Genomic DNA, 12,730 nt, shown 5'->3' on the forward strand with positions numbered 1-12,730 from the left:
CAGGGGATATCGAATAAAAATGATATCGATACTGGATAGTGTTGGTAGGCGGTTTAAAATATGGGAAATTTAAAACAATTTAAATTTGTGCAATTTCAAATTCCTATTACTGGTTCAGCAGATTTCGTAAATTAAATCAACAGATTTGTTAAAATCGATTTTATTTACTTTTTAATGAGACTTTTTCTGTTACGACGATGTTTAACAGCAGTGCTGTAAAATCATCGATGGACCGTCCATCGATATTTTTGAGTCCGATGGTTTTAAATATCGATAATGTCAATGAGAATGGCTCTAATATTTAAACTTGCTAAATAAAACTTTATGGATACAATGAAATTAAAATATTTTCTTGTTTCATGAAAGCAGTACTTGTATTTGATTTTTAACTGAAAAAAAAAATGATGAATGATTATTTATCGTGATAACGTCAAAAGAAAACATTTAGTTATTTTTTACATTGACTACTTCCCGGACACCAGTTTAAAAATATATGTGAGAACTTTTTCGTACAATAAAGTTTTCTAAAATGTGGAACATTATCTCAGACTTATTACCATTAAGGTAGTTTGTCTTTTTTCATAAATATCAAAGTCTTGACACATGGATCGTAATGTATCAATGTAAAGTAACAAGAGGTCGTATTCTCCATACAGCAGCTCTCAGCACAAAATGATTGTCAATGAACTTTCGTTTCTGCTTGATGTCCAGCAGTCTGAAGTTGTTGAGCAATATTCGATATTATTTAATTTGATCTTTAATTACAGGATCATATCATCATACATGGGTAAATATTAACGTAAGTTACTTGGGCCCAAAACGCGCTTAAACTACATAAAGTTGGTATTAAACGAAAGGGAAAAATTCCACGAGCAAGACCTCAGGTGCGCCTTGGCGATTTATTATGTAGTTTTTGTGTAATTTACAAAAGAAAATTTATGTTTTGGCGGGATTATAGCTAAAAGTAGCTATTTCCGGCAAAAAGAAGCTGTACAATTTTGGGATGGTGTTGCCAGATGCCAAATTTTGGATACTCCAATATGCGGGCTTTTTGCAACTTTTGTTCGCACTATTCTCAACAAACGAGAATAGTGCGGCTGCCAGAGCAGCCGAATATTCCCTAATTCTACAATTCAAAGTAAAATATTTGGCTGTCAGGGCGGTCCAACAACGCGCCAAATAAAATGGCATTTGCCAACACTAAAATCTAGCTTTAGACGATTTTTTTTTTACTTTTCAACACTAAAATCTCGAGTAGCTTAAGTAAATATTTACCAAAGTTGGAACAATCATATTCTGCGCGCTAACTAAACGAGTATATAAATTTGATGTCTCTATCTGTTATACTTTTTAAGAAAAACAGTTTTATGTAAATACTGGGGACGTAAGGGGCGTGGCAAAAAATCCAATTAACTCTATACATTTACATACCCCACAAGTCATACCAAATTTGGTGGCTCTAGCTCTTATAGTCTCCGAGATCTGCGTGTTCATACAGACCGACGGACAGACGGACTTGGTTAGATCGACTCGGTCGTTGATCCTGATCAAGAATATATATACTTTATGGGGTCGGAGAAGCTTCCTTCTGCCTGTTACATACATTTTGGCGACTTTAATTTACCATTTTACCTTATGGTTGTATGGTATTCAAAAAAAAATTTTAATCTGCTCGTTGTTGAACTACGGCTCATCTGCTAGGTTCTGAACTACGGCTACGTATGAAAATTCGTTTAATTTTTTGCTATTGCTATTGCTATAGCTTTTTTAAACGTCAAAAACTATAGCAGAGCATAGCATTTATTTTTAAACCCTTGCAGAGGGTATTATAAAATTGGTCAGATATTTGTAACGCACAGAAGGAGACGTTTCCGAACCAATAAAGTATAGCCGTGTCCGTCTGTGCGTATGCGTTTTAATCAGCCATCTTAAGAGCTATTGGGATGAAATTTTTTTCGGGGCTTTTCATTACCCGGGAAAAATAAAGTATGAAAACCATCAGAATCGGACCACTATATCATATAGCTCTAGAAGAAAAATTTTCATAAAAATTGGAGTATCGATATAAAATTTACATATGTGATAATATTGGATATAAAACCCCAGATCCCAAAATTTGAATAATCGGATAAATATAACACAAGTTACAGTCAATATAATAATCGGCTCTGCTCCCAGCTCTGCGGGCAGCGCTGCTTGCTGTCTACTACGTCTTTCGTCATCAACAGAGTACATGCATACAGACACAGACGCAACGCTACATAAACTGTATGTGTACGCGTGCGTTGCTTTGGGAATGAGGGAAGAAGAAGAACAAATTGTAGTATAAAGAGTAAAATTGTTTTGTTTGTATATTGATGAATTGAGTTGCAGAAAACAAATTTTGAACATATAAAATTATTATTACCAAGGACTGCAAGGGTATGTAAACTTCGGCATGGCCGATGTTAGCTTCTTTGATATTTCGTAGTTTGCATTTGACTCTGATCCTGCTCTCGTCAAAAACGGGAGCGGTAGCGAGGGGAAAAAAAATACTACGGAGTTTCGTAGTAATATTAAACGCTGATTGTATGTATGTATGTAAATACATATATTAACCCTTCTGCAGTATTGTATACAATGGAAAAAAAGTACAACTAAATAATTCAGATAATATTTTGTTTTCAAACAGAAAGCAAATATACATATTTAGTTTTATTCGTGAAAATGTCATAAAAAATCGTTCTATGAGATATTGAAGTTCTGCAACAAACCAATTACAGAAATTATGTTTTGAGCACATTTTTCGACCGTTGCAAGATTTATTAAAATTTTTCCGTGAATGACAAATGTTCAGTGTTGCATACGCAAATATCAATAAAAAGTCAATTGAAAAGACTGAGAGGAATGTCTCTTTTGGATGGTGAAATTAATGGTTAATTTTCGGCACAGCAAAACCTTATGCACCATCACTCAAAGATATATTAGATGGTCAGGGATGCAGACTCAAAATTTACGTAGGGTAGCTCCAAAATCGATGTGTTTTTACGTAGCACAATTTTGTTAAAATACGTAAAGTCAGCAAAAAAAGTTTAAGTAAACGAAGGTTTTTTGACAAAATTTGATGAAAGAGTGGCTAAAACAAAAGTAAATGAAATGAAATGAAAATGAATGTGCTTATTGTTAGATATAATTTATTTAATATTTGGCAACATAAAACTCTTGAGGTCAATCCATTTTAACATAGAAAATAAAAAAAAACCCAAATTCATAAAAACAAACAAAAAACTAAAGCCAAAAAAGTTTAAGTAAACTTAAAAAATCTTAGCTTAATGCATATTAGTATTTAGTTGGCCCTCCTTTTGCAGCAATTACTGCTAGGAAACATCGATTCATACTCCGTACTAACGGTTTGGTGTCATTTTCGACAATTTTCTCCCACTCGGAACGCAAAACCGAAGTAAGAGTAGCTTTCGACGAAATTTAATGTTTCCCGATCCTCTTATCCAACAAATTCCAGATATTCTCAATAGGATTGAGGTCTTGTGATTGTGGGGGAGTGTGCAATTGCTTGGTGTTGTAAAGCAACCATTCCTTCACAAGATATGACGTGTGTTTGGGGTCATTATCTTGCTGAAAATAATATGGACCCTCACTTAGATGGAGCTGAGTGGCGCTATCCTTGGGGTTGGCCTTCAAAATTCATAGATAATGATGCTTGTCCATTTTAGTATCTATAAATACTAATTTTCCAACACAACTCGCGGCGATACATCCCTAAACCATGACATTTCCGCCTCCATGCTTCACAGTTGGAGTCAAATATTTCAGTTGTAAAGCAGCATTGGGTTTTCGCCACACTTTTTAAGCTCCATCCGACCCAAAAATGTTAAATTTGGATTCATCACTCCAAATAACAGAGTCCCAAAAATCTGGCTCGTTTAGATACTTTTGAGCGAATTCTAGTCGTTTTTTCTTATTGACCTCAGAAATCAACGGCTTCCTACGAGGAGTTCGTGCGTTGTACCCTTCCCTGTGGAGCACATTTTGAACAGTTTGCGGATGAACGCTTACTCCAGAGGTGAGAAATAGGTCCTCCTGTATTTTGGGTGCCGACTTTTTTCGATCACTCTTTATTGTACTGAGAATTTGTCGCTTATCTCTGGCACTCAATTTTGAAGGTCGGCCTGATCTTGGCTGAACCTCAGGGCTAGCTGTTTGCCCATACGATTTTAGTATTGATTGAACACTAGTGGGTGGTCGGCCAAACACTCTGCCAATTTCGGATACACCTTTACCCTCTAACAAGGGAAACTTCAGGTATGCGAATCACCGATTCGGATGAATTTTGGATATGTTGTAGAATACCCCGTCATTTGAAGCTGTGTGAAATATTTCGGCACACTACTCTATATTTTCCTAATAAATCGCCTTTAAAGTTATAGCTTTGGTAAACGCCGAGTGGACTACAAGCAACTCGACGGTGTAAGGGGTAGAGGTCCTGCCTAAAATCGACGAAACTCTGTTTCAACCCCGGCAAGAAACTAGTTAGGTTTGGGTTTTCAGTTTTTTTTTTGCTTGTTATACCCTTGCAGAGGGTATTATAAATTGGTCAGATGTTTGTAACGCACAGAAGGAGATGTTTCCGACCCCATAAAGTATATATATTCTTGATCAGCATGAGAAGCTGAGTTGATATAGCCATGTCCGTCTGTCCGTCCGTCTGTGCGTATGCGTTTTAGTCAGTCGTCTTAAAAGCTATCGGGCTTAAATTTGTTTTCGGGGTTTTTTATTACCCGGGAAAAATAAAGTATGAAAACCATCAGGATCGGACCACTATATCTGAATATAGCTCTAGAAGAACTAGAAGAAACATTTTTATAAAAATTGGAGTATGCTATGAAATTTACATATGTGATATAAAACCCCAGATCCCAAAATTTGAATGTGATCGGATAAATATAACACAAGTTACAGTCAATTTAATAATCGGTTCTGCTCCCAGCTCTGCCGGAAGCGGTGCTTGCTGTCTACTACGTCTTTCGTTATCAACAGAGTACATGCATACAGACACAGACGCAACGCTACATAAAGTGTATGTGTATTGCTTTGCTTTGGGAATGAGGGAAGAAGAACAAATTGTAAAATAGAGAGTAAAATTGTTTTGTTTGTATATTGATGAATTGAGTTACAGAAAACAAACATGTAAAATTATTATTACCTAGGACTGCAAGGGTATATAAACTTCGGCATAGCCGATGTTAGCTTCTTTGATATTTTAATAGTTATTTTTTGTCTAATAGCGAAATAGGTCTTTTGATGATTTGTAATTGGAAACATTTTTTATGTATGTATGTTGAAATTATTATAGATGCAAATTATTATAACCATTATCCAATAAACATAATCATTTGATTTATGTAATTCATAAAATATATTGATATTAACTATAAATATTAAATATTAGTCTCTTTTCACGTAGACATGTAGATCTTGTTATGGGCCAAACAAATAAATAACAATAATGCGGTTATCGATGGTGCTGGCTTGTTAGCTAGAAAATTAGCTGGAAATTTGGCGGGAAAGAAACAAACAGAACCGAGCTAGTTCTGGTAGCGGTTCCGGTTCCGGGAACAAATTTTAAATTTTTAGGAAATCTAAGAGCTCTAACCATAGAACACATAGATGGGACAAACTCATGATTTTTTGATTGCAAACGCTAGCCTAGTCATGGAACCCCAGAGAACTTCGGGAAAAACCCGAACGTTCGTACTCTCAATGAGAGCGTAAAGTGGGGAGAGGGCCAAGCAGCAACGAAAATAATTTAGTCTAGCACAGACTACAGAACGACGAAGGCAGGCCTATGTCGCTTGTGATTTCGTTCTGTCTATGTATGTGGTCGGTACATGCTCAGGCTTCGTAGTGTGTGTGTGACGTGAAGTTGTACAACATCGCATTTCAATCGCTCGCTCGACCAAAATTTTTAATTTTGGTCAAATCAGCGACAATGCGAATAGGATATGCCCCTGTGGAAAGAATATCAAGAAATATTGCCATTTGCTTCGTATGTATCCCGGTGGCTGTACCGATAGAGTGCTCGCTTGGTGATGTGTTTCGGGGAATGTCCCTGGTTCGATTCCGAACTCGAAATCGTCGGCTTAAATAAGGATTTTTTCTATTTTATAATATTGTTATTTGTTTTGTTGATTTTTTTGTTTCTTTATTTTTAATTTTTATTCTATTTTTATTTAAAAATAGAAAAAAAGACTTATTGGTCGGTTTCTGAGTTTTGGAAAAAAGAGGAAGAGGACACAGAGAAAAAAGACAAAAAGCTGAGTTCTAGAGGGCACGTGGGAAGGTAATAGTCAGAAGGAAAAAAAAAGACTGAAAAGTGCGTGTGTCTAGACGGAGCATCTCCACATCCTTGAGGGTCAAGAGTTACCGGAGAGTCGGAGGACGGACACCCACAAAAGCCAGCGGACAGCTAATTCGACAGGATCCAATCGGCCACACAGTCCTACTTTTCATCTTTGCTTTTATATAAATGTTCTGTTTTCTTGAAAGAAAATTATAAAAGTTCCTGGCAAAACTCATGCAATGAAGAGACAGAATTTTTACTTTAGTCTCAGGTGTCGTTTCGCAAAGGTTTACAAAAAATTCAATTACACAAAAAGTAAGAGAGATATCAATATACAGTTTTTTTTTATTTGAAAGATAATGATAGTTAATGAAATCAAATTAAAAAATATTTTTCGTTGTTGTTGTTGTATCGGTTGTTGTTGTAATTCGTTTTAAAGTTGACGAAAAATTTAAAACATATGTAGGCCCATGGTTGGGACGATTTTTTTGAGAACGGATTATCTGAAAGAAAAAGAAATGGAGAATTCATATCAATACTTTTCATCTGATTAAAAAAATTGACAAACTAACCTTTAAATGTTGTGATTTAACTTGTGTTATCATTTTAATGGCGTGGTCTGATCAGGACAAAGCTTCTAGGTACGCCGGAGCTTCAAAGGTTTGGCTGCATCGAAGACCATACAATTTAATAAGCTTCCCCCCTCCGAGCAGTCTTCCAGGGACATGATGGGCATCATGGAAACAATATGTTTCTCATTTGGTCACTGTTGAGACTCTTCAACAAGACCTAGTCCCTGATCTTGAATATTTTGCGTAAGGTTTTCGCAATGGCTTTCATAAAAGCCGAAACCAGACTCAAATTAGACACGTTTACGAAGCAACATTCTTATCGAATATTTGTTAATTGCTCAACGTAGCTCTCCTTGCGCAAGGATGTTTTCATCACCACTTCCACAGTGCAAAACAAATTGTTCTCTTTGGCAAACTTTGCCAAAAGATGTGTCGTATCGAACACCAAATGGGGAGGCTTAAATGAGCAGAGCTCTTTTATATCGTCCATATATCGATTTTTATATCGATCATATTCATACGCGCCCGATGTCACAATGGCCACCACATTGCGTCGTACATCCGGTGGTATTTCCTCCGGTACTTCCAGAATACTCTCTGCGGTTTCCTCCGCATTGATCATCTGAAGAAAACGCCAAATGAATAAATTTTTGACACCACTGTATCTGTATGTACTTACATATTCGTCGGATTCCTTCTTCGGAAAGGTGCTCCGCGCACATATCAATACCTGGTCCTCAGTGTCCAAATCTGTCATGTACATGACAAAGATCTAAAAAGAATTGGAATAGATTGCAATTGGATTGGATCGGATTACAATTACCTTCCTTATGGACATATGGTTGGGCGTGATGCTAGAGCTCGTCCAAGTTTAGCGTATACAAATTTTGGGGCTGTAACCCCATCAACGCATTGGTATTAAAATATGCGTATCATAAAAATTCGTTCCTCCAAACTCTCGAAGAACATGGGCTGTACTTCTTTGCTCATGTTCCCGAGGCCTGGGAAAAAAATCAAATTAAATTTAAAATTTTTAAAAGTAATTAAATCCTCCATTGTTAGCGCGGCTTGTTTTTTCTCGTTTTGTTTATCGATATACAATATTATTGGCGCATCAAGCTTGGCGTCTGTTTAGTTTATCGATATCGATATACTTACATACACAGGGTGGGCCAAAAGAAGTTTTTAGTTAAAATAAAAATAAATGTTTATTTAAACCTTAAGAATTTTATTGGTCAAACATTAGCATTATTTAGAAAAAAAATGAAAATGAAACATCGGATGACTTCTTTTGGCTTGCCCTGTATTATTGGCGCAAAAGCACGCCAAGTAATCGATATCGTTATCTAAATCCAAACAGAAAACAGACCAAACCAAAACCAAAATGCCTATGTGCAAGTTCTGTGACGACGAGTCTACAAGACTATCAAATATAAAGCGCCACGTGGAAAAAAACACGTTGGCGTCGCAACGTCCCGAAAACGCCTGCTCGAGGTCTGCCCCAGCACATCGGGGCAGAAACCTCGACAGGAGACGACAACACCACCATTGTCGGGGATAGTCGGAGATAGCCAGAAGCAGCAATGTGCTTATCTGGCTCAAAAAGGGCTAATTTGGCGTTCACGGCCAATAAAGAAGAAAGTCTTTTTGGAAAGACTGGCTCCCGTTAAGGACCCCGAGGACTTCTTGAAGAAGCAGCCAATTTGCCTCTTCACGTAAAATTTCAAGTTATTAATAATTTAAAATTACACAAAATACAATTATGAATTATCTTTTTCAGCATGTTTCAGTCTGTTCGGAAACATTCTGGTGGCTGGGGTCTCGTATTCCAATGACGATATGCAAAACTTTTAATGCTCTGTTTTACTACAATTCCAGTCAAAGGAATACGAGAGGATTCAGAACTTAAAGACCCTGGGTATCCCTGATTGGTTCGACAAAGGCCAATTCATCGGATACCACAACTTTAACAGCCACATGCCCCGAAAGACGATGATTTGTTGTATTAAAGTGAATGGAACAAATTTTTTTATATTAATTTTATTATTTTAATGAATAAGTATGGATAAGAATGTCAAGTTTACTAAAATAATTTTTTTCGCCGAGTTAGCAGGTCTTTTTTTTTGGCAGCTGACTGCCAGTGCTGAGGCTCTGCCAGATTTCTATTGTATTTCTTGTAGACAACGATGAAGCAGAACATATCAGCTCAGATGAGGAAAATAAGAAACAAAAAGGTCTAGACTTGGGAAGTCAAAAGTTTGGACTTTTTTTACAAAGTCCAATGACGGTAAGTCGGCGAAGTGTCTTTCGTGCGAAAAAGTGTATAAAACCAGCGGAAACACGTCAAATCTCTTTGATCACATGAAGCGTGTGCATCCAACAATAAACGTTGGAGATTTACCGGCGACATTACCAAGGATCGATGCTTTTGTCACTACAAAGTATGATGCGAATTCTCGTCGAAAGGGGGAATTAGATACGGCTGTAATGAAGTACATTGCTACTGACATGCGATCATTTTCAGTTGTGGAAGACACTGGCTTTCGAAGTATGCTTAATGTGTTCGATCCAAAATATAAGTTGCCATCGCGCAAGACTTTGAAAAATGTGCTAATGGCTGAACAATACGAAGCAAAATCCATCAAATTGATGGCAATATTAAAAAAAATTGATTATTGCGCAATAACAACGGATCTATGGACGTCGTTGGCCAATGAAGCATACATTACAGTAACATGCACATTCATAACAAATGAGTTTAAGCTGCAAACTGCCGTACTTCTACAACTAAATTATTGTCGGAAACCAATCACACTGCACAAAATATCAAGGACACATTGGAAACTGTATTTAACAAATGGAAGATTTCGTCGAAAGTAGTCGCAATAGTGACAGATAATGCTGGTGCGATGGTTAAAGCGTGTGATTTACTTAAAATTCGAAATATACCCTGCTTCGCACACACAATAAACTTAGTTGTGCAGAGCTGTCTTAAGCTAGATTGCTTAGCGGATATACTTACGAAATGTAAAACCACTGTCATATATTTTAAGTCCAGCTCTACATCATACAAAAAGCTGAAAGATTACCAAGATGGGGACATTAAATATAGTCTAAAGCAGGAAGTTCCAACTCGATGGAACAGCGCGTATCACATGATACAGAGAATTTTAAAAACGCACGAGGCTATTGGAAAAGTTTTCCTAAACACTTCAAAAGCGCCACAACCATTCACTGTGGACGAACTGGAAATATTATCCGACTTATCAAATTTATTGGCGCCATTTGAAAGTCATCAAATACAAATGTTACCATATCTTTATGCATACCAGTAACTTGTGGTCTTTTGCACAGTCTTGAGTCAACTAAGACGAGCCTTAAGACAAGTGAGGGTGTAGCAGCCTGCACATGTTTATTGGAAAATATATTAGCGAGGCTGTCCAAATATGAAGAGCGTTCTTTGCCACGAATCGCTACTTTGATGGATCCGCGATTTAAAAAACAAGGGTTTCGTTCTCCATTCAACGCTTCGCTATCTGAAAAGTTTTGGAAAACGAGATGACTATTTTTCAAAATTCAACAGAAAATTTTGCAGTCCATTCAGCAGAGCCACCAACACCAGTTCAAAATCGGCAGTCCCTATTTACTTTTGTAAAAAAAAATATTGAAGATTTGCCGAGGACTAAACGATCCGACGCTATTGTTGACCTCCGACAATATTTGAATTTAAAGCATTCGGATGAGGACGTAGATCCCCTACAATACTGGAGGGTAACTATAAAAATTTGCATCAAACATTAAAAAAAATATATATATATATAAACAACGTTTCTATAATTCCAGTATAATGATTCTAGTATAAAGAATCTGGTAGCTAAATTTCTTTGTGTACCTGCAACATCAACAGAGTCTGAGCGTATGTTCAGTAAGGCTGGGCTAATAATCAGCAACAGGAGAGCTTCGCTTAAAGCAAATAACCTGGATACTCTTCTATTCCTACAAAGAAATGCTTGGATAGAGTGATTTTTTGTTTTGTTTTGAATTTGATCTCATTGAACTGTGAAAACTGACATAATGTGATTTATTTTTAATTTTTTTGTTTTTTTTTTTTTGTAAAACAAAATGAAGTTTATTTTGATTTATTTTTTAAGAGAATTGATCTCATTAGATCATAGATGTCTAATGACAAATTGTTAATTTGACTTTTTGTAAAACGAAATGAAGTTTAATTTGTTGTATGCCTTAATAGAGTTGATCTCATTAGGCCTCTTGAAAACTGACAAAATGTGCTTTTTTTTTTTGGTTTTTTGGAAAACAAAATGAAATTTAATTTCCTAAGCAGATGTTACTAAATACATGTTTAAAATAACTAAAAGTTGCTTGTAATTTCATTTTGCAAAGTCAAATAATGGGCTTAGAACAAAAACGATAGTATCGATAGTATCGAATTTTTGCTCTCAAAACATCGAAAATATCGAATGGGACCACTATCGATAGTTTCCCAGCTCTAGGCTCTGGTATATATCGATTCGATGGTTATGGGAAGGGGGAGGTAACTTGCCATTTTCGATGTTTTGAATGAAAAAATTCGATATATCGATACTATCGAAATATTTCGTTCTATTATTTTCATTTGAATTTAAAAATAAAAATGTTTAATTTTATAATGTATATATGAAGAGTAACAAAAATGAAGCGAGTAAGTCGTCTCGCCGACTTAGGTATACCATACACCAGTAAAGCAAATATATATGCATTTTCACATTATTTAAACAAGCATGTCTTAGTATTTCGCTTTCTCAAGCATACGAGCACCCTCGGAAAAACGTTTATATTAACTCGACTACTTTTTGTCCGATTTTGATTAAATTTGGTGTTTCGCTGGATATTAGTATCAAATTAAAGTGTGTTATTGCACAAAGTAGAACATTACGGGAGATAATCGAGTTTTTCAAATTTCGGGGGCGGAAAGGGGCGTGGCAAAATCTTTATACATACAAAATGTGTGCATTTACTAAGCAAATATGCATGCCAAATATGGTGTCTCTAGCTAGAATAGTTTTTGAGATAAACGCTTTTTTTAAATTGCTGGGGCGGAGAGGGGCGAGGCAAAAATTTGAAATAAACTTAATCTACATGCCAAAATTGGTGGCTCTAGCTTTTACAGACTCCGAGATCTAGGTGGTCATACGGACAGACGGACGGACAAGGCTAATTTGACTCGGCTGTTGATGCTGATCGGGAATATATATACTTTATGGGGTCGGATAAGCTTCCTTCTGCCTGTTACATACATTTTGGCGACTTTAATATACCATTTCACCCTATGAGTGTATGGTATAATTTTAGTACTTTGTACTTTTATAACTTACTACATATATTGCTTCATTGCAAACAGTTTTTTCATACTTAATATCAAAGGTAACAAAAATTATAATACTAACACAAACGTGCAAGTTACAGTCAAGTATGCATCATTGGATACAGACGTCCACATGTCAGTGGTTATGGCACAATAATTGGATTTGCATCATCACATTTTTTAAAGTATTCCTTGATGGTAACTTTTATCGCGGGTCTAGGAGCTTTATAAAATTAATGAGTCCTTCATTTTCAACAACGGATAATGGTCGCATATCTGTTGAAATATACTCCATAAGCGCCATATCCAGCTCCTTTTTACGCTTGTTTGAAGAATCATAAATCGCGCTTACGTAGCTATCGATTTTGTTAACAGGTGTTAGCAATTCATTTATTCGCAGTGTTGGGTGTATATGATTAAGGTGGTCAAACAAATTGGAGGTATTTCCACTTGTCCTAT

The 12,730-nt window shown here is 36.2% G+C and overlaps 1 protein-coding gene across 1 annotated transcript; it reads right to left on the reverse strand.

The window, feature by feature from the left end:
• Positions 1-6,766: 6,766 nt before the first annotated feature.
• On the reverse strand, positions 6,767-7,822 carry LOC124460283. The gene is made up of 3 exons (XM_047010819.1): positions 7,589-7,822; positions 6,910-7,531; positions 6,767-6,840 (listed from the first exon to the last, which is right to left on the reverse strand). The coding sequence occupies exons 1-2, from the start codon at positions 7,670-7,672 to the stop codon at positions 7,226-7,228; spliced, it is 390 nt and encodes a 129-aa protein (XP_046866775.1). The 5' UTR covers positions 7,673-7,822; the 3' UTR covers positions 6,767-6,840; positions 6,910-7,225.
• Between the last annotated feature and the right edge of the window lie 4,908 nt (positions 7,823-12,730).

Source organism: Drosophila willistoni, assembly GCF_018902025.1.
Source record: "Drosophila willistoni isolate 14030-0811.24 chromosome 2R unlocalized genomic scaffold, UCI_dwil_1.1 Seg167, whole genome shotgun sequence".
NCBI classification, from domain to species: Eukaryota; Metazoa; Arthropoda; class Insecta; order Diptera; family Drosophilidae; genus Drosophila; species Drosophila willistoni.

Excerpts from the sequence above, each read along its gene's own strand:
- LOC124460283 (XM_047010819.1), bottom strand. The coding sequence starts at position 7,672 with ATGTACATGACAGATTTGGACACTGAGGACCAGGTATTGATATGTGCG. Across the intron at positions 7,532-7,588 it reads AGAAGGAATCCGACGAATAT|ATGATCAATGCGGAGGAAAC; the intron begins GTAAGTACATAC and ends CGTTTTCTTCAG.